We start from the raw sequence: 26,534 nt of genomic DNA, 5'->3' as shown, positions 1-26,534 counted from the left end.
CATCTATGTTTCTGCGCTCGCTGCGGTGACAGACCACAGACAGACAGCTGCGAGGACAAATGACACCCCCCCAGTCCCGCCCTGCAGAAGGCACGTTCCCTCGACCAATGGCAACGCTCAAATCCACCCACGTGCCGGTTTCGCGGCAAAAAAGGTTTCGCGCGAAAAGTGCCCGACCCTTGTTTAGATGTAGATCAGCTGGGACAATAACAACAATTACAGCGGGGTCGCGACGGGGCTTTTGTCCGTGGACGCGGCACAGAGGGATGCACCCGGAGGAGCAGCGGCTGGACTTTTAAAAGGATTTGTGTTTTTATTTTACCACATTGCCTTGCTCGTATATCCAGTTCCAGCTTCCTGCGTGCCCCAACAAAACGAGGGGGTTGAAGAACTGCGGCTAAAGCTAACATGCTAATCCTATCCGGACATTCACAGACTAAGTCTTCTATGTAATTTTCACTCGGATACTTGTCCTTTTGGAGGATCGTAATCTCAGACATTCACCTTTGGCTCCGTTTCGCTATTTTTGCTTGCTAGCCTACTCTTGTGTAGCTGTTATAAAGTTGTAATAGCACTTACAGTGAGCCGAGTTTCCCGTCCAACATTTTAATTATTGACCTAAACTCCATATAGTTGTGTTAGGAGTCCGATCTATATCTTAGTTCACTCATATTTTTGACTCGGACCTAAGCTAGCGCGTTAGCATGGCAGTGTAGTTTTGTCATGCACAGTGTGGCCAGGCCTCACAGTGTACTGTAATGACAGGACACATGAAAACAAAAGATTAGCCTGTTCTCCTGCTAGCCCGCTAATCTTTTCCATTTACTGTCGCACTGCTTTATAAATGAGCTTCAGTCTGCCAAACATGTTACAATTGAGTTGCAAATAGGGGGTCTATTATGCACTTAGCCACGTTTTTACGTTTGTCAAATTTCCTGTTTTTCAATGCCCTTGCACAGCCGTCACAGTGAATCAGGTTCTGTCTAGTTTATGAAGCTTTTATATGTATCATCTGTACATATGTTCTTCATAATCATCTCTGTAAAAGTGAGAGTTTGCTTATATTGACATTTTAAGGCTGGGCTGACATAGTTTTAAACAGACTGTCAAAATATTGTAAAAAGATAAAGTAACACTTAAAGTTGTGCAAATGCATTTGGCTATTTGTTTACAACAGCCCCTAGATTTTTAATACTTGAGCCTGCACTGCATTGTCAAGGAGAACTGCTTTTGCCATGTCAGAGACTCTGATAACTGGGCACACATCGGAGGATCTATTGGCAGACTTTGAGACGTTGCTCAACTCTGGGACTATACAGCTGGGAGACGACCACCAGATTGTGATCATCACAAGCCCGGGCCATGAGGGACTCCACCCCACAGCCGCCCCGACCAGCACAGGCGAAATTCTGCTGTTTGCCACGCCACAGGGACCCCCAAACGTCACCATCCAGGACAAGAGACGACCCACAGTGGGAAGGCCGCCGGTGAGGGCAAAGTGAAAGAGAAAGATCAATTCTCCTGACCAGGCTTGAGTCATTATGTACTCTGTTTTATGTCAATGATCTCCCAAAATATGTTCTATTACTCCAGTATTGTCTAATCTAAAGACAGTGCGTGCACAATATTTACAGACAAAAAGAGAAATATATATATATTTTTTGACTGTATTGAACTTATTTTTCATAGGAGCCATGAGCTTATAGTTTGCCTGAAAACCTTGAAAAAATACCTCAGTGACGTGCTAAGCGCATTTGTCCATCACATTTAAACAGATTGTTTTTAGACTGTTGTTTGTTTATAGGTGAAAAGGAAATTGGACCTAGACAGTGATCATCAGTATGTGAGCACCACCAGACCCTCCACAGCTCCCCCCTCCACGCCGGCCCCTCCCCGAGGTTCGTACTGCACTTTTAGGACACCATACTGACCCACTGACCTCTGAGCAGCTGTCTCTGCAGTCACAACAGTAGTGCTTTCATAAAGACAAGCGGCGGCCTTTCACACTGGTATTGTCTTCACCTGGTCGTCAAAGTCTTTGTCTCGCCAAAGACAGTGCTGAAACTTGCTTGCTTTCATTTGCTTTTTTCGTCTAAGCCAGTTGTTCTCAATCTGTTATCTGCAGTTAAAGACTATTTAATTATATTACAGATATTTGCCTTTAGCTTTAATAATGCATGGAAGTTTGGTGTTTTTCCTTCGTTGAGACATAGCATACACCCAGTGTGGACATAATTTAGTCCAATATTGGTCTGTTTTACACCCGGTTTAATTATTGCACTTGTATTGCATTTTACAAGCTTGACAAGCTTCTCAAAGTGCTACACTGTAGTCATTATTCATTCACTCCTTCCTCGGTGGTGAACTACTATTTTAGCCACAGCTGCCCTGGGGTAGTGAGGTTGCCCTGCTGCGCCATCGGCCCCTCCAACCACCACCAAGCACTCATAAGCACACCATATTCACACAGGCAATGTGGATTAATGGGCTTGTCCAAGGAAACAATAACAGTTTGTGCCTACGGGAGCTGGGGTTTGAACCACAAAATGTCCGGTCTTGAGACGACCCGCTATAGGCTACCATCTTTATTTATTTATTTGACTTTTACTCAGCCAGATTTCATTTACAAGGGTGACCTGAGCCACTGTTACCCTTGGTTTAGTTCTGATCTGATCATGATCTTTGCCTGGTGGGACTTGGAAAGTCACATATTTTAAAAGTGGTACTTGGCGTGAAACAAGTGCACTGCTGGAACAAATTGTGATTCTGGTGTACTCTTGTTCATGTATTACTACACGTTAAAAAAGACTTGCAGATTAACACATTTTTAAATGCTAAATTTAAAAAGTAAATCTTAAATTGCACTGTTCCTCTAAAACAAAATGTTGATACGGCTAGACCTTATTTTTTTAAATTTTCTTTGTGAAACCAGAATACAGACAATACAATATAAATCATGTTGGTGATTTATTAAACGTGTGTTTTTGCCACTGGTTTTTAAATGTCGTGTTGTTGTATGTATGTCAACAGGTGTTTAGTACCTGTCCATTTTCTCAATTTATGCTTTGTTTATTCTTTCAGTTCCTCGAATCATCTCAGAGAAATCCCGATACGACACGTCTTTAAATCTGACCACAAAGCGCTTCCTGGATCTCCTGTCCCAGTCTGCTGACGGGGTGGTGGACCTTAACTGGGCCTCACAGGTTCTGGACGTCCAAAAGAGAAGAATATATGACATCACCAACGTCCTGGAGGGCATTCAGCTCATCTCTAAGAAGTCCAAGAACCATATTCAGTGGCTGTGCGTATCCAACCCTGACGTGGTTTGTTTTGGAGTGTTGGAGAGTCAGTGTTTTATTGCTGTTTTATCCACGCAGCGGGAACCGTATAGATGGGGACGCTGTGTGCCGTCAGAAGACTTTGCAGAGAGAACTTGATGATCTGGCTGACAGAGAGGAGAAGTTGGATGAGTTGATGACTAAATGCAACCTGCAACTGAGACTGCTCACAGAAGACCCACAGAACAAGAAATATCCTTTAAATGTAAACTTTCTACTTCTGTTTTATTATTTCACTTGCTGCATTAAGGTGTTGTCCTTAATGTTGGTCACGTTGGGATATGTGCGGTGCCAGGACCTGAAGAAGTCCTTTGACTCTCCGGATCAGCTGGTGATGGTAATCAGAGCTCCTCCAGAGACACAGATGCAGGTTACAGAGCCCAGCGAGGTATAGATATAGAGTGTGCTCTGAGATTTCCTTCTGATGATGTGATGTTAACTCTAAATCACGTGTGCCTCAGGGTTACCAGGTTTCTCTCAAAAGCACACAAGGGCCCATTGACGTGTTCCTCTGTCCTGAAGATAGCTCTGGAGTCTGCAGTCCAGTTACAGGAAGCAGTCCTTTAAAACCTAATGGAGATGCGTCTCTTGTCCTGCCCCTACATTCACCCGACCGACCACAGTCCAGGAACACTGCCAATGCCCTGGAAGTGGGTCTGTCCTCTCCAACCTCCACCTGCTCCACAGTCACTGCTGCCTCTCAGCAGGACTCTTCCTGCCTGTTAGGGGGAGACACAGGTCAGTACTGTTTACTACACATAACGGTTATAGTTACTACTATGTCATAAAAATACACATTTACTGCGTATATTAATCATATACAAAGTAGTGTGACAATCTAATTGTGAACTATAAGACGTGTCCCTAGTAATGTCCCAAACAAATGATTGAAATGTCCATCTTTGCGTCCACAGAATCCCTGCTGGGAGGAGACGCCTTTGCTGGTCTGGGGGACATGGACTTTGACTTCTCTCCTCTGTCCTCTTCGGACTTCCTCGGTGGAGACGGTCTTCCTCTCCCATTGGACGGTTTTATCAACCTGTCTCCTCCTCACAGTCATGACTACCACTTCGGCCTGGAGGACAATGAAGGCATTAGTGAACTGTTCGACTGTGAGTTTGGAGACCTCTCCCAGGTTTTAGGGGACACCTGAAGGAGACACTCGCACTGACCCTCAAACCGAGGCTGGAGGTTTTATTAACTCACACGATTGTACAGCAGAATATTAGCACTTCTTCTTGGCCATTTAAACCTTTTAGACAAGGTTCTTAGCTTTAGCCCAGCTATTTAAATTATTTATGAGAATATATCATTTTTGATATTTGGACTAAGTGAGGTTCTCTTTTGTTGATGTTTATGTATGGACAGTGGAGGTAGGTTTTAAGCAGGTAGGGTTGGGGTTGGTTTCCTCTTCAATTACTAAATCACATACTCGGTGCACTGTATGTGTAGCTCGAACGTTCTGGAAGTGAAGTCGTCAGAGCTGGTAGTAAAAACAGATGACTGAGCCTTCAAAATGTTGTGGCAGTGCAGTAGATAATTGAATCAATCCATACTAAACATACTAAACTCAAGTATGAATGAATACATAAATGAGACAGTACGAGTAACAGCATCACCATCCACTTGGCAGAGAATTGGTAAACTATATTTTGTGAGGACTGCCGCAGTTGTTTCAGTCGTTTGATTTGTGTGTTGTGTATTTAGTCGTGTTCGGAGGTGGCCGGAATGTTTTAATGCAAGTATGTGTTAAGAATGTTGCATTCGATATTGCCACAATTTGATTTTCTCCCTTTCCTTTTACATGGGACCAGCCTATCTCACGTGAGAATTGGCATGCACATATCAGTGTGGATTGGCTGTCCAAAGCTTTGATCCCTGGAAATGTATAACAGGTTGGAATACTTAAATCAGTATTTATTGTGTCTTAAAGGGCTAGACATTCACAATTCTCTCATGTACATTGTCGCTGGCTCAAATGGCTGACTTAACTCCCCATCTGCTGCTTTTAAACACAATGAGTTTCTGCTTTTCTAATCAGTTTTGCTCCAGGAATAGCTCGTGGAAGTGACAGTTTTGTTTTGGCCCAATCAAAACATCCCACTATTGTTATATCAAGGTTAAAGTTCAGATCTTCAATCCATGATCCAAGTACTTATCTCTTAAGAGCCATCCAAATCATTGCCGTGTGTAACTAGAAGCAAAAAGTCTCATCATGTTTTGAAATGGTTCAAATGAGAAAATGTGTTTTGTGTATAATGTAGAGTTAGAAATGATATTTCACATAAGTTATGAAGCTACTAAGTTTGATTATTTTATTTGAAGTTTATTTTCTTGCGTTTGTGTGTGCAATTTTTATATTTATTTAAATGGGGTTTGTTAGAGAAATGGTACAATGGTTTTATTGTTTTGGGCAGTTGCTGTAGTATCTTTAAGTAAACAAACACAAAACAAAAACGTTTTTGATTTAATTATGAAATAGTTTAGTAAAGTTTAGCGATGCGTCAGAGCCACGCCATCAACATTTGGAGAGAACTTACTCAAGGGATTTGATTCTGTGGTTAAAATGATGGTTTTAATTTAATGCAATAAAGCAAAGCTTTGCTAAGCGCTTTATTACATGCCCAGAAATATATTCATGTCCTGCTATATCAAACTATCAAACTGTCACTTCCAGCTCTTGATAATCGGTAAGACCATCTCATCTTTTTCTCTAAAATCTAGGCAACTTTGCCGACACCGAGGGTTTATTTTTTCTAACGTTGTTGGCCTGAAATTGAATGATGGCTACTTGAGGGTTAAGTGTAATTCTTGCTGTATGCTGTGCCTTGTTGTGAGTGCGTATTGAAATGACAACAAATGTTTTCATTCTGTGAGTATTCATAACACTTTACACATATTCTGAGTGGTGTTAAATCCCAACGTTTGTCTAGATTCATTATTTTACCGAACCGGACTAGACCTGTTTGAAATTCGTTCGATTGTCCAAAGCCATTTTGTTTACGATCAACCACCATAAATCCATGTACGCTTTGATTGATACCTGACATGTTCAAAGTGCTTTTGAGGGATATTCTTTTATTGCTAGATTTAACAGTAACTTCCCCTATTTTTGCTAAAAATGTTATTTTTGTTGTTACATATTGGGTTAACAGTTTTGTACTTTCGAATATTAAACTATGCCCTTTTGTATCAATTGTGGACAGAAATAAAAAATACTATTTTTCATTTGCTGTGTGTTTAATGGTATAGCCTACTTTTAAGCAATACATATATTCTTTCAAACCTCTCAGTAACTAGACATATCGAACATTAACATTAGCGATACCTGAAGGTGTTTTTGACTGATATACTTATTATGGAGATTGATTTCCTTTCGCTCAGCTAGTTGATTAGTTCGCCACGATCGGCCTCTAGTGGTAAAATATGGCATTACATCAACACTGTCCAATATGCACTTCCACTAAAAGTATGTACATCCGGACTCCCCTTTAAAATAAATTGGTGAGGTCCTGGTTCAATCAAAAATCAGTTTAAAACTCAAAACCCCAAAACTGTAATGCAATACATGTTTTGATTTTAGCGATTTTGCAGTGAGCGGCTCACCTCTCCTCAGACCTGACTAACTTCACTGGGAAAGGGAACGTCAAGCAGCCAAATGTCAAATTTTAGTAGGTTTGGTCCTCATCCAAATCAATCCTTTGGTTATCTAAGGGCATTTTCTGTGTGTTTTGGATTGTATTGCTGGCAACAGTATATTCCAAAATGTTACACAGTGTACCTTTAATAAATGTACTTTTCTTTCTGTCACAGCATATGGTTAATTATTGTTTCATTCTTTTTAAGAATTCCCTCTCAGCCTGGAATTTATGATTTCACATTGTGTTTGCTCAGTCAAAGGTGTGATTACAAAAGACAATGCATAGCTCAGATGCAACACTTGACCTGCAGTTCCATAGGTGATCTGTGCTGTTGGACTAATAATTATCTGACTTATCTCAGATTCCAGCCTTAAATGACTTGTCCGAGGAGCTAAAAACCTTCGTTCAGCCTGTTTGGCTCCAGCCCCTTCCCCCTGTGGAGCACCAGTGGCCACAGCAGAGGTGTGGCCGCAGCCTTCATTCCTCCTGTCACACGTCGCACCAGTCACTCTCAACATGGACTGCATGCAGCAGGCAGTGAATGGCAGGGGTGAGCTTCTATTTCCATTATTCAAAGCAAATTTTACTAACACTTCCTTCTCAAGTTGACTCATACTCATGGCTTTGTTGAGGTCTGTCCTTTGTTTGTTTGTATAATGTTGACTGTACTGGATTTGTAACTTTCTGTGCTCAGCTATGTATTCATTGTTGACAAGTGGTGTGGACTGACAATGATTGTTAACACTGAGAGAAATCACAGTAGTACAATAGTGAACACTATGATAGAGTCAAGTCACTGTTTTGCATTGTCCTTATGAAAGACGGGTTTGCATTGATTTATTCATAACTAAATTGGTGAATAGTGAGCAGTTTCAGACTCCACACATTAAAAAGTGGTGATGGTTTCTGCCGCTTTTTTAGTCATACAATATAAAAAGAGATTAATTCCAAATCACCAACAGAGAAATATTGTAATGAGATGAATAATGCCCACTTTTCAGACTGCATTGAACCAGTTGCAGTTGTTGTTTCTTTTACGAAGCTTATCCAGTCCTCACTGCACCAGCAAAAGCGTTTTATGAATGGTGTGTCTGTTTGTCTAGCCCTGATCGCTGACCACTGCCAGCTGAAGTTCATAAACTTTGAAACCCAACACAATCACGCTACCCATGAAACGGCGGGGCTCAGCGCTCATCAGCTGGTGGTGAGGAGAGGGTGGGCCTTCAAGGTGACGCTTGTGTTCCACCAGCCGATCAACTGGTCTAAGCACAGCCTCGACCTGGAGGTGCAGCTGGGTATGTGTGCTCCGACTGTCTGTTTTCCAGCATCACAGTCATACTGTAGAAGAGATTTTCAAATGTGCTACGATGGATTATTCCTGGGTGACCGAGAGCCTAAACACATGATCTGTCATAGAAAATGGAAAACGGTTTGTGCGACAATAATTCACCATGTTTCACGTTACAGTTTCAGTTCAGGGAGAGCCTTTGTATGATGACCGTAAGTGTTTTACTGTACATTACCTGAGGGGATTGTGTGACCCATGAAAATGTGCAAAAAATGTACAAAAGAGTTCAGGCTTTGTCTTAGACAGTAGAGCGTAAAGTGTGGCCCATGGTCCAAATGTGGCCCTTAGACCAGTCTTTGGTGGCCCTCAAGCTTCTTGTTGATCTTGTTGTTCTTGTTGAGACAATTATAGCCGCAAGTAACATTTTCCTGTAAGTCTGGGCTGCATTAATCTTCCAGGTCTAAATGCAGGTGTTAAAACCTCTCTTAAATACACCCGGTTGAATGTATCTTTGCATTGACCATAAGTTTTATTTTTCAGTGCAGTGGTATTCTTAAAAATCCTTAGAAGCAAATGGTCTCCTTGCCTTTATCATCATAACATATTGTTTTTCTTTTCCGTAGGAAATAATTCTGAGAGGTTCCCGGTGCACTTCACTGCACAGTGCCACAGTCCGCTGCGCTGGTCAGCCCGAGTCTTCCCTGACGACGTGCACTCTCATTCTGTGAGTGTGCACGTGTGTTCCCCTGTGCTCTCCTCTGTGGCCTCATACCACCTCCTACTGCATATACAGAGTCACCATAACATGCACAACTATGAACTGGGCACATTTGTGCTGCTCTGCAACCCTTGGTTTAAAGGTAAAACGGCAGTGTGCGTTTGTGATATTATGTTGCCAGTTTGTGTTAAATAGAAATGAGTTGTTTTAGTGTTGGTTAAGCTATACCTTTGTATTTCAGATGACCCAGTATCTATGCCGCTGGAAGTGCAGCTGCAGGAGTACATTCAGAGTGACTATGGGCTGGTGTATGTGGGCACGCATCAAAGTGTGAGGCAGCAGCCCTGGGCCTTTGGACAGGTCTGTGGTACGGGAGAACAGCTTATTCTGGTCAAATACCAGGCCTTTTTAATTGGTTTCCCGCGTACAAGCTCCATTATTAAAAAATATGTCTGTGATGCATCTGTTGTTATTGTCCGTATTAGATTAGTTGAACCAGGTTTAGATCTGCTTTATAAATTACTTAGACCTAGCTAAGATGTGAATTAGTCCAGGTTTAGACTTAGAACTGGTTTTGAACTATCCTGTTTTCCCTGTTTCCCTTGTCTTGGTATCTACCCCAAAACACACACATACAAATTACATGTTGTGAGGTGGTAAAACATGTTTACATGCTGTGCATATCCTTCCCAAAAATCAATGCTCTCTGAAATATTATTGAATATATGTTACATATGTCATGTACATCTGATGTATGTTCACTACAGTTGGATTTCATGCGCTAAGTTGATGTCTGTGAAGCATCATACAGATCTATTTCCACAGTACGAGTCTGGGGTTCTGGAGGCATGTATGCAGCTTCTACAAGTGAGTCCACAGCATCAAAGCGACAGACAGACCGACTACCTTCGGAGAGTTGACCCCGTCTACCTCTGCAGGGTGCTCTGTGCGATGGTGAGCCATCATACTCTTTTCCTATGTTTGATTAAAGTATAGTGTCATAAAGATTAATGTATTCCCTTATTTAGGTGAACTGTAATGATGACCTGGGAGTTCTGGCAGGGAAGTGGCAGGGCAGTTACAAAGATGGAGTGAGTCCCACAGAGTGGACAGGCAGTGCAGAGATCCTGCACCAGTGGATGTCATCTAACTGCAGCCCAGTGCGGTACGGACAGTGCTGGGTGTTCGCCTGTGTCCTCTGCACAGGTAATCCTCAGTTTAGCAATTTAATGAGTGTAGAGTTTCTCTTAATGAACAAATCATGTTCATGGTTGTGTTGCAGTGTTGAGAGTGTTGGGAATTCCTTCCAGAGTGGTGACTGTCTTTAATGCAGCCCATGACGCCAATGCAAACTTGACAATCGAAGAATACTATTCCAGCAGAGGGGAGAAGTTCAACTTATCAAAGGACAGCATCTGGTGGGTGTGACTGAACCATTGTTCAAATGTAACATTTATGTCATGTATTCATTAAGTATGTTTATTTGCTCATGTAGCTACGTATAAACTTAATTTGGTCCTAATGTAGAGGAATATCGGTTTGTTTTGGGTAATTGTTTAAAGTCCAAATGACAAATAACCAAAACTAAATAATCATAAAATGAAATGTTGCATACAGTACTCCTTAAGATGGAAATATTCTCATTTATCTTTAGTAACCAGCAAACTGTGAATAACCAATTGTAATTGTGGCTGGTTTGTGTCTTCAGGAACTTCCATGTGTGGGTGGAGTGCTGGATGAGGAGAGTGGACCTGAGAGAAGAGTTTGATGGTTGGCAGGTGGTGGACCCCACCCCTCAGGAGAAGAGCGCAGGTAAAGTATGGTTTAGAGAGTTCATGTTATGAAACACGAGGACCTGATTTATGGTTCATATTTTAACAAATATTGGAGAACATTTACATGAAAAATAAAACATTGTGTATTTTTCCTCTCAAGGAGTCTTCTGCTGTGGTCCCTGTCCAGTTTCAGCCGTCCAGAAGAGATGCCTTCGCTGTCCTTTTGATGCCTCGTTCATCCTGGCCTCAGTGGATGCAGATGTGATCCGGCTGATTGTTCGGGACGGCCTGGTGGTGGGTCGGAGCATGGACACAGAGTGGGTGGGACAGCTCATCTACACCAAGAACATTGGATCGGACAAACCAGAAAACCTCACACATACTTACAAGGCCAGGAGTGAGTGGTTTAACACATTTACAAAACACAAAAGAAATATTTGGGAATAATGTGCTTTATTTAATTTTTTTTAACTAACTATTTATTTAACAATGTAAAAGTATCATGGTAATATGCAGGAAATCCAGTTTCCCACAAGTCTATTTTTATATAATAACGAAAAATGAATGAAACAATTAAAGTTGGTTTCAATCCTTTCTTTTTAGGCTTGAAAAAAAACACTCATGGACCAGTGCCTCGTCGCGTTCAGTCCTCTCCCCTTTTTTCTAATCTAAGTATGTTTGCTTGAATTCATCTGGGACATTTACAAAAGGTTTGAGTTGCTATAATAATAAACCATACCCTTCACAGAAATGCCCTCTCCAGCATTAGGTTCTTCACCTGCTTCATTAGGAAGAATATCCAGTAAGTATTCACTGTATGATACATGTACGAATACATATACAAATATGTGGCAAACTATTTTTTTGTCAGTCAAGCAGGTTTACAGGCAAATCATTAAACAATATAAGAGCAAATAGAACCATATTCCTGCACTGTCAATTAAATATATAGTAAATATAAATACAATAGTATTAAATTGAATGAATATCAACCTGAACAAAAGAACATTATATTATTTAGGCAAACAACGATACTGTCTGTTCAAGAGGGAAAATCCTTAAACTGGAAATGTGACATATTTCGCCATCCTCTCAGTCCCATTTTTATTGGTACTTTGGCGTCAGTAGTTGTAAAAATGTCACTGTAAAGTTCAGAAGAATTTTGAGAATTGAGCTCCTGAAGAAAATACTTACTTGGGTTGGATGTGTTAAATTTGACATGTCATGTGAGATGCTCAGCCTAAAATATTTGACTTCCTATGAGCCAGTTTTCTGTTGTTGTTAGTATGTTACATAGAGGAGAGTAAGTGAGTGATTGGTGATTGAGAGGAGAAAAAGAGCACAGTGGCGCAGCTAGAAGGTCCCAGGAGGTTCATTAGTCAATTGGGGTATTTCTGACATATCTGTCTGGGATCCTCTCCTGTGTCAAACTATGCCAGACTAAAGCACATGCTTGTCCATCAGCTAGTCCACCACATTTGGAGGTGTCCATGGACATGGAGAAGGCCCCTTCTATGGGTGACTCTATCTGCCTCTGTGTCACCGTCTCCAACCACTCCAGCCACCCGCGCTTCCTCACGGAGCACCTCAACGCCCAGCTCAAGCACTACAACAGTTCTCCCCACGAGAACTTCTGGAGGACGCATCGCCAACTGGAGATACAGCCATTCCAAGGTCAGACAAGGTTGACTTAAGGACGGTTTGTAAAGATTACTGAAGTTTTGTGTTATGTTTTCAGTCCTGACCCTCCATCACAGCATCCAAGCCTCGCAGTACAAGTTCCTGCTCACTCAAGACGACATTGTGAACATTGCTGTGGTGGTAAAGGACATGAGGAGTAAAGAGAGAGTCCTGGCTACTCAGGAGTTCAATATATGTTCACATCAGATCACCATAGAGGTAAGGGAAGATATTTTTTCTGGTTTCTAGTGTTCGTGGTGCAGCCTTCTCAATATTCATAGTTGCTGTAACGTCCAGCCACTAGCAGTATACTGTGTGAAAGAATGATGACGGGATGATGGTAAAAAGTAAAAATAAAATATTGTACAGTACATATTTTCTTAACCAAACTACATAACAGACCAGAAAAGCGAAATTCAATAGAATTCACTGAAAAACAAAACTGGGAAAGTTATTCTCTGTGTTCGACCAGTCTCTTTGCTGTCAAAAATAAAGGGCTTCAGATAGCCCGGTTCTTGACAGGACTACCTACCTGGAGGAGTTGCCTACTCTGCAAAAGCATGGGCAACCCCTTGTGTTTTTTAACTTTATCTGGTAATTGTCTTGTGTACAATTTACAGATTGAAGGGGGAGACAGCATTCAGATGAAGAAAAACTATAAAACCCATGTTTCCTACACAAACCACTGTGGCAATGTCCTGGCTGGTGCTGTCCTGTGTGTGGACGGATATGGGCTGTTACAGAACAAGCATGAGACTAGGTGAGTTTCATTCCTGCGATATCTGCTCATCTTAACCAGTGAACTGCCTTGTAAAGTGCTTGTAAAGTGAAGGGGGTGTTTGAGGAATGTGGTATGACAATGCTGTCTGGTTTGTTAGTGCTGCGAGAGAAAGATAGTAAAAGCAGGTGAAGGAAGGCGTCAAACATATTAGGGATGGAAGAAACATTATGCAAATGATTATGAAACTATATGGTAAAGCCATGACAGTGACACAAAAATGTGTGCCCCAAAGAGTCAGAAGTTTGGCCTAATGAAACACTATGATTTAAGACTAGATGTAAATAATTCACGACAAGACTGTTAAAGGTTCTGAATTCCCAGCCGCAAAAGACAGAAGAATGTGAAGATTGTATTAACTAATTTAACTGACAAATTGTAAGAAAACAGAACGTGCTTTGACACAAATCCCCCAAACAGACCGGGCCATCACACACTCACTAACTCTATTCAAGGATGCCAACTCCTCATGTCTGAGTGTGTAGTGAATATGTCTGCTGTATGTTTGGCTGATTTGGCCTGATCCTTGTCTTGCAGGCTGGCTCTGCTGCAGCCCGGTGAGTCCATCCAGGCCAGCGTGTCCATCATGGCGTCCTCCCCAGGGACCAAATTGCTGCACGGGACCTTTTCTCACAGTCAGAGTCCTGGAGTCGTGTGCCGAAGTTTCCAGAAAATCTCAGTGCATGACTAATGAAACTGTTTAATGTATAAGGTGTTTTGAAAATTGTTGTTTCTGTATTTAGTTTAACCGTGGGCCTACTTCTATGCACAAACGTCTATTGGGCCGCACTTGCAGCCTCTAATAATTACCATTCTACAAGCTTGAAATGCTATCAAATGAGAACTTACCTCAATAGTGGTGCTGATTAATTCATGTAATGTTTGCAGCCGAACACCAGATGGCACTAGCAACCTAACTATACACAGGGAACTGTCTAAGAATAGAGAATAAGGCAAAATTGAAGAAAATACACATAATTTCATTTATAATTGAACATATCAACGGGGAATTAAACATGCATAGATCATTTATATTTTGTATCGATGAATTGAAAAATATTTGTACTTTTTAGATATGAAAGTAAAGTGCAACAGAGTAAATGTGAGAAAGTTGGAACAGTTGACCAAGAATTTTTACCCCACATTGTCAGCTCGATGCTTCCATATACAAGCTCCCGTCTACAAATTTGACAAGACAAAACAAGGCTTTGTGCACTTTATTTGTTGCTTAAATGAAATGTTTAACCTCGTACCTCGTAATTTGTTTCACACTGCGTAACATTTTGGACTATACTGTTGCGGCAAAACAAAACATGTTCCTAATGACACAGAAAATGCTGTTACTGCAGTGTGTAATAAAAGAATGGATTTGGATGAGAAACTACTGCCTTTCGTCACATCTCCATGGAGACGAGCTGGAGACGTACCCACTCCCAGTAAAGTTTACAGTTATATCTTAGGAGGGGTGAGCCTCATAAATGAGTGTTTGTACATTTATGAGGTATTTTTTCAATTATGAAAATATCTGTCATAAAATAAATGATTGTATTTCAATTGTATTTATTGGGTAAAATTCTACACGGTGTGGCTTTAAGTTCAGCATTACCCAAATCTAAAAGCTTCTCAATTGGAGCCTATAGGCCAATGTAACACCTCATATGAAAGTGAAGACTTACAATTCTGATTTAATTGGATGTTTTTCCTTTGGGCAATGCCAAACTGGAGAAAATGTGCTCTGTTCAGGTGGGGGTTATGAGGTTCAATAAATATAAGTTACAGGTACAGCGTCTATTTTAAATGAAAAATCAAACTAATTGGTCTTCATTGTCTGAAAATAATTAAAATAGCCAATTCACCAATGTTGCTACCTCTGTGTGTTCTCCAAAAGCCCCAAGTTAGTAGCGTGCTCACTCAATTCAGAAGTTCCACTGCACCTGTAAGCTGTTTTTCCCAGCCCTGCCCGGCCCGCTAACCTGCAGTGGTGACGTGTGTAGAGTGAACAGCTGTGATCGGGGTCCGGTGTCAGACGCAGGCCCATAATCAGATCCACGCTCACTGCTCCTCAGACAAATTAAACGTCAAGAGGAAGCAGTGAGCGCGCCCAAACGCCGGGCCCATCATAAATTATTAATGTCTCTCCGTCACGGCTGCCCTAGCACCATCTACCGCTCCTTTCCTCCTCCGCCCATCCCTCCATCCCAGCTCCACCAACTGGAACCACAGCCCACACATCTGAACATTACCTTTTTACGGCCTGTCATGCGGCAATCAGTCTTCCTCTACAGTTTTAATTACACACTGTCTCCTTGCATCTTAATCACGTTGAGCATTTCGCTGTTTCATCTTCCATGCATAAGAGAGGAACCAAAATAGGCATTTAATATGAAAAAAACAACAACAACAAAGCATAAGTTTGTGCTATAAGTGCTTTGAAATGGTGATTTTTATGTAAGATTCTAAATTCACCTCAACTGTTGTGGGATGAAAATTCAAAGTTGTACAATTAACTTTGAACCTTTAGAAAGAAATAGTCCAGGCACCGAAATGTCATGATGACTCTTGTAATGATCTTTACAAGCCTGTGTTTCTAAGTAACTCTTTAACCTTAATAAATCCTTTCCGTAGTCCCTCTGGGGATAATAGAAGTGTTAATGGGATGATTGGGGGACTTTCATCTCCCCCTGGTGTCTCCGGCCAGAAGCTAACAGGCTAACGGGCAAAGCTAACCGTGGACTTGCACCACTTAAACAGTGTTTACAGCCAAGGTTGAGTGGAAAAAATTATGTCCATTCTGTAATTTGATGTCCAACATCCTTCTCTCCCTTTGTCTTCTCTGTCAGCGTAGTATTTACTCTCACGGACAATAAATGAGTAAAGAACCGCAACATGCTACGACACCTGCAGTCGCGCTTATGGCCTCTAGGGGCATGAGTTACTTAGCTCTGTTTTAATGTGCATTATGCAACTTTTTATGTGAATTTTTTTTTCAGAATTTCGCAGATTTGACCTTGTAGTGACCCAGCAGCTGTATGAGTGGTTAGCATCTACTTTCAATCACAGTGGTCTCACAACGCTCCAAGATCAATTGTTTTGTGAGTTTTCTGGTGAGAGGATCCGTCAGCTGCGAAAACCTTCCCAAACAATTGTTCCTGTAGCGTCCTACAGACCACTGTGACGGAAAGTAAAGGCGCCATACTGACCACTCACTCACACAGCCACTGGGTCACAACATGGTCGAATATGCACAGATATCTTTTTTTTTTTCCTCACATAAGAAGTTGCATAATGCACCTTTAAAGCACTATAGTCACTATTCATTTACTTATTGCCAATCTGCACCATCGGCCCCTCCGACCATCACCAACCACTCACATATGCATTCGAGATTAAATCATTGGACAACAACAACTTTTCTTTTTTTCATATCTTTTAAAGGGTTAGTTTTCAGAGCAGATCTGCATGCAACTTTACTTGATCATCATTGCAGATTCAGGTGGACAATTTGCATTGGCAAGAGCTACATGTTTCGTTTTTCACTTTGCATCTTTATTACCTTTTGTAGCTACATCAACTTTATGATGTATGATTTCTAATACTCCATTACATTTAGAATTTGCACGTGACCCTTCACCTCCGCCAAACAACTCCAACCTCCTCTGGTCTTTACAATGCTTCTCCAGCACGTTGAAGCTGTGGCAGAGAAAACATTAGTAAATCTGCTGCTACGGGGGCTGTGCGGGACCATATTGATAGATGCCCATGTGACAGATCGGAGCAGACTGAACAGCTGCCGAGCCCTGAAGTGTGTGTCCATCCACAGTCTGTGCGGGCCAACTCAGACAGCTTCATAATGGGCCTATTCAGTAGATTTAGAGAGCCACCGCCTGATCCCGTCACAGAGAGAAGAATGCATTTAAGATTGCTCATGTACCAAATGGACTCGCTCGGATTTTATTTGAGTAGAAGCCTCCTCATTACAGTCTATAAAATATGAGAATCCCTTCAAGCTACTGCGCTGGATGACAATCATTTTTCAGTGTATTGTAATGGGTGATAACAGCTTGTAAGTCGTTCAGTCTTCCTCGTACCCAGGCCAGAAAACGCAGCCAGCCCCAATGAAAGCGCCTCAGATAATTATAATAATGAATGGAGCGTCCATTGTCACCTGGTAATGAGTTTGTCCTGAAGGTCACCGCCGTAATAGCTCATTAGCAGCAGAGGCTAAAGCGCCCGTGTGATGTAGAGCACAATGGTTGGTCAGTCGTGTTGTCTGGTGAATTGACCCTGGACTGGCCTGTCTTTCTCCAGGGATTACTGTGTTTTATTACAGATGATGGCAGTAATGTTCTGTGTGTGGTTACTGCAAATGTATTAGACTTTGTTTGAGAGTTTAACCAGTAAAATCAGGCTTCTACAATTTGCCCTGTATAGTTCTTTTCTATAGACACTCAAGGTCACACATATTTGGACCATTGTTAATTTAGTCTGTGTGTGGGAACTTACGGGTATAGGAATCAAAGAATTGAGACTTGAGGAAGCAAGTGAACACATGGCACATGCCCATGATCTTTCTGGGATCGCTGTTAGTGCTGGTTGGTGGTTCTCAACCTGGGGGTCAGGTCCCCATGGAGAGTTGTGATATAATATGGAGAAGGCAGATTTTCTATAGAAAACATGCACAAACAGTGGTAGTTATTCTGGGGATTGTGACTATAAAAGGGTGAGGTTGAGATCCATGCAGAGGGTTATATCATCACCAAAAGTTTTTTCTCCTGCAGTGAAAAGTATATGCCCCGAAGCAGGAGATAGAAAAGCCACCCAAACGGTGATCCCAGTCCCCAGTTACTCTCATATGTGAGTGTAAAAGGGGGGTCTTTTTTTTTTTTTTTTTTAAAGTGACAGGAAAAAAGTTCTGACAAAGACCCATGTCATCATGATGGAAACAAGGACTGGAAGATAAATTTATGGTAAAATAATCCTGGAACAGCCGGGGGAATTCTAAGAGAACAATGACATTGTAAAGTCTGGGCATCTCGGTTAGATGTGCTGCCTCCACAACTGAAAACATGCACAATAGGTTAATTCTCCTGACCATGAGCCTGGTTCCACATCTGGACATGGGTCCGCGGTCCCTGCAGGTTGCCCCAATAGCATCGAAGGATGGGTCAAATGCAGAGGACAAATTTTGCTGTACAGTTGTTGTATAATGACAAATAAAGTCCCTTAACTTCAACATCCAATGCTACACAAATTGAAAGAATGAATGATTTTTATTTTGAACATGTGAGTAACACAGCATGCCTCTACAAAAATGTAAGCATTAAGCCTGTTACAAATCAATAAATCAAGAACAAAAGCAAACTCTTTCAAAGCTAAGTTTAAAAATGCACATGTCCAAAACGGAGTGAAAAGAAGTTTTTAAGTATTTAACCCCACCGCCTATTAAGCACAATTTAATGACGTAATTTTCCTGTTCCTTTTTAAAGTAAAATACAGTTCTGCGTTCTCTCATGAAAACAGTGTCTTTATATTTCTATAAAGAAATTTAGATTTAGATCTCTTCGCCAGCTTCCATACAACTTTTGTCAGCTTACGATATGCTGTTTGTAAACCAGATGGCCTACTAGTTACCACCATGGATAGATAGTGGATAGATCTGGCTATGTACAAAAAAACCCAAAACATGCTACTTTATATCTAGTCCCTCTAAATAGATTCAAATAGAACTTTATAGAAACTTCACTGGTAACACCTCGGAGATGACTCACCCCCCAAGTCTCTCATTTTATCAGCTACGTCAACATATCACCTGCGTCAACATATCGCATCTCTGTCATGGGCAGGCTCCTGCAGGCATAAACCTCCACACTGTTACCTGAAATGTGATTGGACGTCATCCCTGGTGCGTGCCCACTTCCTGTTCACATGTGCTCGAATAAGGACCCACATGAGTGATCCCGTCCAGCTGAGCATAGCCCCATTAGCCCAGCACAGAGGGATGTTCTGGGGTCAGCTGTGTGCCAAACTGCCTATGGGATGTCCTAATATAAATGAATTGCCCCCCCGCCGGTCCCTGGCAGCCCACCGGAGCATATTTCTACTCCAGTGTTGGTGGCATTTTTCAGCCCGTGTCCCATGAGACAAATTCATACTCATTTTGGAAGCAGCGTCATGGAAATGTATGGATCGTTTCGACTGCCAAGCACAGGTCATTTAGTGTTAACGCATTTGTTACATAGATTGAAGCGGGAGAAGAGAAGACACACTTGGAGTAAAATATGAAACTAGGACTGAAGGCATGTGCGGATACATTCGTCGTAATGGGTAGGTATGTCTGGTTTTACAACCTTTCAGTATTTGAAAGTCTGTAAAATATTGTTCTATCACTTTACTTTATCTCACGGGCTATCAGAGATTTCCAAAGGTCAAACTAGACTAATTTTAACTGAAAAACACACAATACACAGCAACTCAGTAGACCAGGACTCCATTACTTTGTAGCTGCAAATGTGTTGTGCACAAAGTGCTCCAAGCGCATACTAACTATGCTCATTTACAAGGCATTACACTCAAAGTCACATTTCTGAACCCATAAAGTGGCCATAAACATGTGTAGAATTGGATTGTACAGGGCCATTCTGCTGCAGAAAATATGTGGCCGCGTAATGAGTGTGTCAGCCATTTTGGCTCCAGAGGACACGACTCCATCAGTCAATTAGAGTCGGCCTGATTAATATGAGTGGACTGGGAGCACCCGGAGCCAAGAGAGACCTGCCCAGGTGAATGAGGAATCAGCTCAGCAGAGAGAAAGGACACAGAGGGGTGAGGAGCACGTTGTGTTACTTTTATAATCAATTTTCAGAAAGTTTATTTTTCAGCCGCATGTTATGGCTGTTTAAATTTGTTGTGTGTTTTCATTGTGAAAGCTACTGCACAGGGCAATAAAAAAAAGTCTGGAGGGTAAAAAATTGCACCAAAAACATCTATCCATCCATCCATTTTCTTCCACTTGTCCGTTGCTGGGTCGTGGGAGCAGCTGTTGGAGTTGCCCAAATCACATAGCGCCAGCCCCTTATGGCTCCTCCTGCAGGTGGTGGGTCCACAGAAGGACGGCCTCACGATTAACCGGGCCTGTTGGTCTCTTATAAGGGGCTTCTGAACCGCTCATTGTCTGACCCCTCACCTAGGTCCTGTTTGCCCTGGGAGACCCTACCAGGGGCACGGAGCCCCCGACAACAGAGCTCCCAGGGTCATTCGGGTGCTCAAACCCCTCTACCACGTTAAGGTGGCGGTTCCAGGAGGGGGCACCAAAAACATTCAGGATCAAACATTAAAGCAGTACTACGTAACTTATTTACCATAATAAATCCTTTCCGCAGTCCCTCTGGGGTAATACAAATGTTGATCAGATGATTGGGGGGTCTTTCATCTCCCTGGTGTCTCTGGCCAGAAAACCAGAATTGAAACTTCGCTGCCACCGGGTCAGTCACCAATACACACTAATGTAATCACGAAGAAGTAAGTGCTTTATTTTCATTGTACAAGCGTACAACGAAATAGTGTTCAGGTGTCAGTCCTGAGCTGCTGCGGCTGAGCTGTGTGTCAACCTGACCCACATGACTTTGGAGGATGGGGAAACCGTAGCATCCAAAAGAAACCTGGCTGGCTGCCTTCAGTCTCCTCTGATCCTCTGAAACTGTGCAGCGACTCCTGGGTTTGTCCCTGTTTCAGAGCAAGGTGTCCTGCACTGGTCAGCATCCTCCAACTCCTCCTTCCTAACGGGCAAAGCTAACTGCAGGCAAGCGCCTCTTAAACAGTATTTACAGCCAAGTTTGAGTGACAAAATTGTCTCCATTGTGTAATTGGATGTACAATACTGTCAGCGTAGTATTTACTCTCACGGATAATTAATGAGTAAAAAAATGCAACATGCTACGACACCAGCAGTGGCGCTTATGGCCCGAGCACGAGTGACTTAGTTCTGACACGTATAAACTTCGTAACGTTCATTGTGTCTACTTGTATTCTAGTATCACTTTTTAGGTTTGTTTTGCCAGACACTAAGGTTAGAGATGTTAAAGATCTTACCTTAGTGTCTGGCAAAACAAACCTAAAAAGTGTGACTTAGTTCTGCTTTAAGACACAGATATCAACCAAGCAACCACTCTGATGTCAGCCAGGTGGGATTACTCTTTATTTACATTTATCTATTTGACATTACATTAAAAACATTTCTGTAAATGAACAAGAATTTCTATTTTCCATCCATAGTCCCTGGGCAGATGTAAATAGTTTTCCTATACAACAAACATATACAAAATCCATCCATCCATCCATCTTCTTCCACTTTTCCGTTTCCGGGTCGTGGGGGCAGCAGTTGCCCAAATCACATTGCACCAGCCCCAGTGCAATAAAATGCAAGGTAAGACACAAATCACTACAATACAGGCAGATAAACATACAAGTTAGTCAATTTATTGCAGGATTATTTAGACAAAAAATAAACCAATACAGGGTAGCAGCAGGCACAGGCAACTGACTTCATGGAGGAGGTGACTGATTGTGGATTATTCTATGTTTACGACAGAGGTTTGAATACTGACCCAGCTTAAATGGTTATGCTTTTGTGGGGTGTTGCAATGATGATAATTGAGTGGGTTTTTTTTCTTCAGTATTTTTATTGTCTGTTTGTAAAGCAACCATGGGTTTTAGTGTTGTTTTGTTTGCCCGAAACCAAGTTGTTAAACAGTCAGTTATGTGAGATAGGACACATGAAAATTTTTGCTGCCTGCAGAGATAGTTGTGACCAGATGAACCAGAAGTTTGAGATATTTAATTTAACTTGAATTTAACTTAGTTTGAATTCTGACACCTGAAACTTTTCACCCGCCATGTAGATATCTGCTGTTTTATTTGAGATAATGGAGTGGACCTTGAGAAGCACATTAAGACGGTTTTACTGACATTTGACTGATTTGACCATTCTGTAACTTGGGTCAAGGAGTGGGTGAGTTTATCTGTCACATGTGTTAGATTTTTTCTTTTTTTTGTGTAGATGTGTAGATAACTATATTGCAAGCATACATTTGAATGTAGACATTGGAACAGCCTGAGGGAAGGTCATTTATGTAGAGAGAGAAGAGCAATGGACCCAAGTCGGGACCCTGTGGAACACCTGCCTTTAACGGGAGGGGAGGAGCGTTGAAGTTTTTTTGGTTTTCACAGACTGTGAGCGATTTGTGAGATATGACTCAATCTACTTCGCTGCTTCCGGTGAGAAACAAGAAATGAGAGATAGACAGAGTCATGTCAAACGATAAAATAACAAATCGACACTGAAAAAGTAACACAGCCTACATCCTGTGAGATGAGCCTTATACAAGGTTATATCTTTCGTCTGCTAACTGCAAGCCTTCCTGAGATGTTTCACCGCTCTTGGTGACATGCCGTTTTATCTTCTGTTGTCCCGAGGCGTAGCTGGAAGAGTCTGACAGGTTTATCTGACTGACCACACAACCCCCACCCCCCCACCGCGATTGTGTTTGAGGCAATGCCACCTCATTTGCCTCCTAAGCGCTGAATTGACATGTCTAGTCCATTTCAAGTGATTGCAAAAAGATGACCCGAATGAAACTGATTAAGATTTTCAACAAAAGGATTTAATTCCGTTGTCTGTATTTAACATTTGCACTTTGTATCATCAGTTACTTAAGTCAATTCCACTCTATCAAACAATACAAAGCAATGAATGACTTGTTATGAGGTGAATTTGGTTTATAAAGCATTTTCATCACAAAGCCTTGGCCACGTTCCAACCTCATCAGTGGCAAATGTATTTCTGAGTCAGGAACGCTTGGCTTTAATTTCACGCTGCTCGCATTTCCAAACTCCACGCTCTGAACGGGAAAGAGAGACAACAGAGGGAATATGAAGTGTCATTTTCTGCCAAAAGTCACCACTACGCAACGAATGAAAGTCCCCGCTCTCCAAACAAAGGAAGGAAGAGAGAAAATAGGATCTGGGCTCGTTGACTCAGAGGTTATGCAAATTGACAGGAGCCGATAGGAATTTAGTTTTGGAATAATGTGATTTCTGCACTGTGTGGTGTTGGTCTATCACTTTGTGCAGATGATAGTCAAACAGAATGGCTCGGATTTCATTTCTCTCATTTTGTTTTCGGCAGTGATGTCGGTGGAAGATATGAATGCAATAAAGGGTCCACTTTCATATGGTCCCGCTGTCAGAGTCCCACCACTAATCAAAATGAACTGGTCTAATATTACTGATGTTCTTTACATAACTGTTTATTGTACATTAGAAAGAAAGGCAGGAGTTAGTAAAATCACTGACACTTATCCTGCATCTGCTGTCATTGAATATGTATTAAAAAAAAAAAAAAAATCGAAAAATTTAGAAAGTGGTGATGTTTTAAGGAAGCTCATTTGTTGGTTCCGCTTGTTAAGTGACAGTGGCGCAGATGGTAGAGCGGGTCGTCTTGTGATCGGAAGGTCGGGGTTTCGAATCCCACCTCCTGGAAGTGCACAGTGTCGTTGTGTCTTCGGGCAAGACACTTCACCCACATTGCCCCCAGTGTCTGCGTGCATTGGTGTATGAATGAGAGTATGAATGGGTGAGTGGATCCTTACTGTAAAGTGCTTTCAGTGCCTAATGTAGGTGGAAAAGCGCTATATAAGTTGAGACCATTTACCATTTAAGCAAATTTGTCTTCAATAGACCTTGAACTGTACAGTAGGTCTATTTGTCTTAAATGCTGTTGAATGCTTCTCTGATTTCTTTGCTGTGAGGTCAGTGAAGCCACTGGCACCAATTGGCGGCCACAGATATGTCATTTAGCCCCAGGGCAGCTGCCGCTACAGTGGCTTAAAACCAAGCATGGTAAAGCGACTGTCCATTAGTAGCATAATAAAATGCATTCATGTGTTTGTTTATTTTCTCTATATTTAGACTCCTTTTCAAAGGCATCAAAAACATCACACCCTAAGAAATGTCACAACTGTAAAAAAAATGAATTTCTTATGTCATTCTTTGTTCCTTTGATCTAGCAATAGATGCCATCCTGGTGTATGGTATGCCAGGCAACAGCTGCCTCATCTATCACACGTGCATGCACTTGTTTTCACCTGCCTTTCACTGATCAAAGCCTCTTAAGAACAGCAAACATTGCATCCCATATATGTCTCTAGCACCTTCATATGTGCTCCAGTCAGTGAGAAGGACATGAGGACGATGGATGAGTTTATGAAGCAACCCCAGCAGCATGAGGAAGTAAAAGCGACCTGGCCCAGTGGGAACAACATCACAGCTCACATTGTACGAATGTCACTATCCTTGTTTGTGCATAAGATATTTGGGCCGACCTGTATGCTCAGATACTGTCACAAATGTTACAAATCCAGTCATAAAAAATGGATTGTTTTGACAAGAAGGCCATTCAGTATCAAATCGTGACTGGCTCACAGTCGCGCCCCTGATGGGTGCTTCTAATTAAATCAGCAAATTGATAAATAAGAGGAGCAAAACCAAAGTAACTTAATTTTCTTTTTTGGTTAAGACATGTACAGTGCAGACCCAATGTGGCGGTTGCCATGGTCACCGCACATGCTCAGAGCGGTGCAGTGTGATTGTTGACTGGCCTTTTGAAGTAATGTCTCCTGAGGCAATGATCTAACGAGACAAGCACTCTCTCCTCTCCTACAGAGAGCCTCATTAGGAGAGTCGACACATGTGTTTATGGAATTAATATGCTTCACCCCAGCACTAATAAGAACTCTCCACTGTTTATTTTAGTGAGACATCTGGTGACAATAGCCATATATACAGTACAGTAAGCCAAATGTCATCCCAAGGACTATGATCAGAGGTGAGAGTATTGCAAGAGTATTTGATAATAATGATAATAAAGTAATTGAAAATTATCACACAACAATCACTCAAGGCCTTCGATGAAAAGCATACTGTGACAATTCTGTATAAAAATTGTAAAGCTACTTAAAGAGCTTACCACCTCTGAGTATGAAGTGAATATAAAAATGGTCCCATGAATGGGACACGCTATCTTCCGGTTGGTTCTCACTGGTCAAACTAAAAACTTTATTAAGCCCATCATGAGCTGAACAATGTCTCGAGAGAAAGAGATGTAACCTATAGTCCCACTGTGGCGCGGGTCGGCACTCGCTTGGCGGAGGAGAAAGGCTGTTGTACATAACATCACCATTGGCCATGGGTGTTTCTCCACCACAAGCACTTCCAACTTAAATATGCTCCTGCCTGTTCCTACTAAATATTATGCTATAGTCTGCATTTAGAAACACAAGATCAGGCCCTAAGTCTGTCAAAGGTGCCATACAAAAAAGTAATTTATTTTCTTTTTATCCTTCTAACCGGGAAAACATTTTGTTTGTGCCTTTAAGAACTGTTATGCAAAAATAATATGTGCGAATCGATGTAACCCTGTACATAAAAAATATGCAAATATATCTGCCCCGCTACAAACAAGAGGGAGTTCAGACAAATGTGACATATTTAAGTGTTCCTGCTGTAGTGAAGTAACTAACAGTAAATGTTACTGTGTCTCGGTCAAACAGGTTATAAGACAGAGGCAGTGTCAAAAAAGGCATCTGTATTTTATGCTTAAACTACTTTGGACTTTCTGCTGGCCTAATCACATTCATTTAATGTTAGATTGATCTCAATTCAAGTTCAAGGTCAGGTTTATTTATAAAGCACATTTACAAAACAGTCATCATTGTCCCAAAATGCTGTACAATTGGCTTGTACAAGTGTTAAAAGAATATTTACAGGGTTGGTTTATCTGTAAACATGCAGCTTACTCACCTCTGCTGACTCGAAGACCCAGAACTTCTCATAAACAGACCTGGCCTGCCAGTTTTCTGGTTGTAATTTTAGGGATTTTTTAAATGTTTTTAAAAATGTCATGATGTTTTCCTATTTATTATTTTTTTTCCCTGCATAAAATCGGAAAGAGTCAAAGAGTTCAAAGCCCATAAACCATCACCACCAGATCCATTTTGTAAAGCTTAAATTTCTTCCTACTATTGAGTATAAACTTTTTCTTATATAAACAATAAAGTAGAACACATCACCAATAGTTTTTATCATAAATCAATTATTTTTCAAAACCAGATTGGAAAAAAAAATCAGTCATTTGCATTGCACTAGTCGAGGAGGCGACTTAGCGATAACAATAGATTCAAGTACAAAAACGATACAAGCTACAAACCACAGGAGAGCTGCACGTAATTTCTGCCGAATTCAAGTTAACACCACATAAAACT

The 26,534-nt window shown here is 41.5% G+C and overlaps 2 protein-coding genes across 3 annotated transcripts; both read left to right on the top strand.

Annotated features, from left to right (window-relative positions):
- The first annotated feature begins 184 nt into the window (after positions 1–184).
- On the top strand, positions 185–6,344 carry e2f1 (E2F transcription factor 1). Of its 2 annotated transcripts, XM_079559118.1 has the most exons (7): positions 185–1,487; positions 1,805–1,898; positions 3,082–3,301; positions 3,378–3,530; positions 3,612–3,726; positions 3,800–4,076; positions 4,253–6,339. In XM_079559118.1, exons 1-7 carry the CDS (start codon positions 1,236–1,238, stop codon positions 4,489–4,491), a joined length of 1,350 nt encoding a protein of 449 aa, XP_079415244.1. In that variant the 5' UTR covers positions 185–1,235; the 3' UTR covers positions 4,492–6,339. The 2 variants fall into 2 exon arrangements, with proteins under 2 accessions (XP_079415244.1, XP_079415243.1); XM_079559117.1 differs by having other exon boundaries at positions 3,378–3,726; positions 4,253–6,344.
- Positions 6,345–7,495: 1,151 nt separating this feature from the next.
- On the top strand, positions 7,496–13,909 carry LOC306964423 (protein-glutamine gamma-glutamyltransferase 5-like; the record flags this gene model as incomplete). The annotated part of the gene is made up of 13 exons (XM_079558415.1): positions 7,496–7,529; positions 8,083–8,274; positions 8,891–9,127; positions 9,227–9,345; positions 9,811–9,939; positions 10,014–10,191; positions 10,268–10,403; positions 10,694–10,797; positions 10,921–11,157; positions 12,225–12,434; positions 12,499–12,659; positions 13,061–13,200; positions 13,756–13,909. The coding sequence occupies 13 exons, from the start codon at positions 7,496–7,498 to the stop codon at positions 13,907–13,909; spliced, it is 2,031 nt and encodes a 676-aa protein (XP_079414541.1).
- Between the last annotated feature and the right edge of the window lie 12,625 nt (positions 13,910–26,534).

Source organism: Gobius niger (genome assembly GCF_951799975.1).
Source record: "Gobius niger genome assembly, chromosome: 6".
Taxonomy (NCBI): domain Eukaryota; kingdom Metazoa; phylum Chordata; class Actinopteri; order Gobiiformes; family Gobiidae; genus Gobius; species Gobius niger.
This window is presented reverse-complemented; position numbering and strand designations above follow the sequence as displayed.

Excerpts from the sequence above, each read along its gene's own strand:
- e2f1 (XM_079559117.1), top strand. The coding sequence starts at position 1,236 with ATGTCAGAGACTCTGATAACTGGGCACACATCGGAGGATCTATTGGCA. Across the intron at positions 3,302-3,377 it reads AAGAACCATATTCAGTGGCT|CGGGAACCGTATAGATGGGG; the intron begins GTGCGTATCCAA and ends TTATCCACGCAG. Across the intron at positions 4,077-4,252 it reads CCTGTTAGGGGGAGACACAG|AATCCCTGCTGGGAGGAGAC; the intron begins GTCAGTACTGTT and ends TTGCGTCCACAG.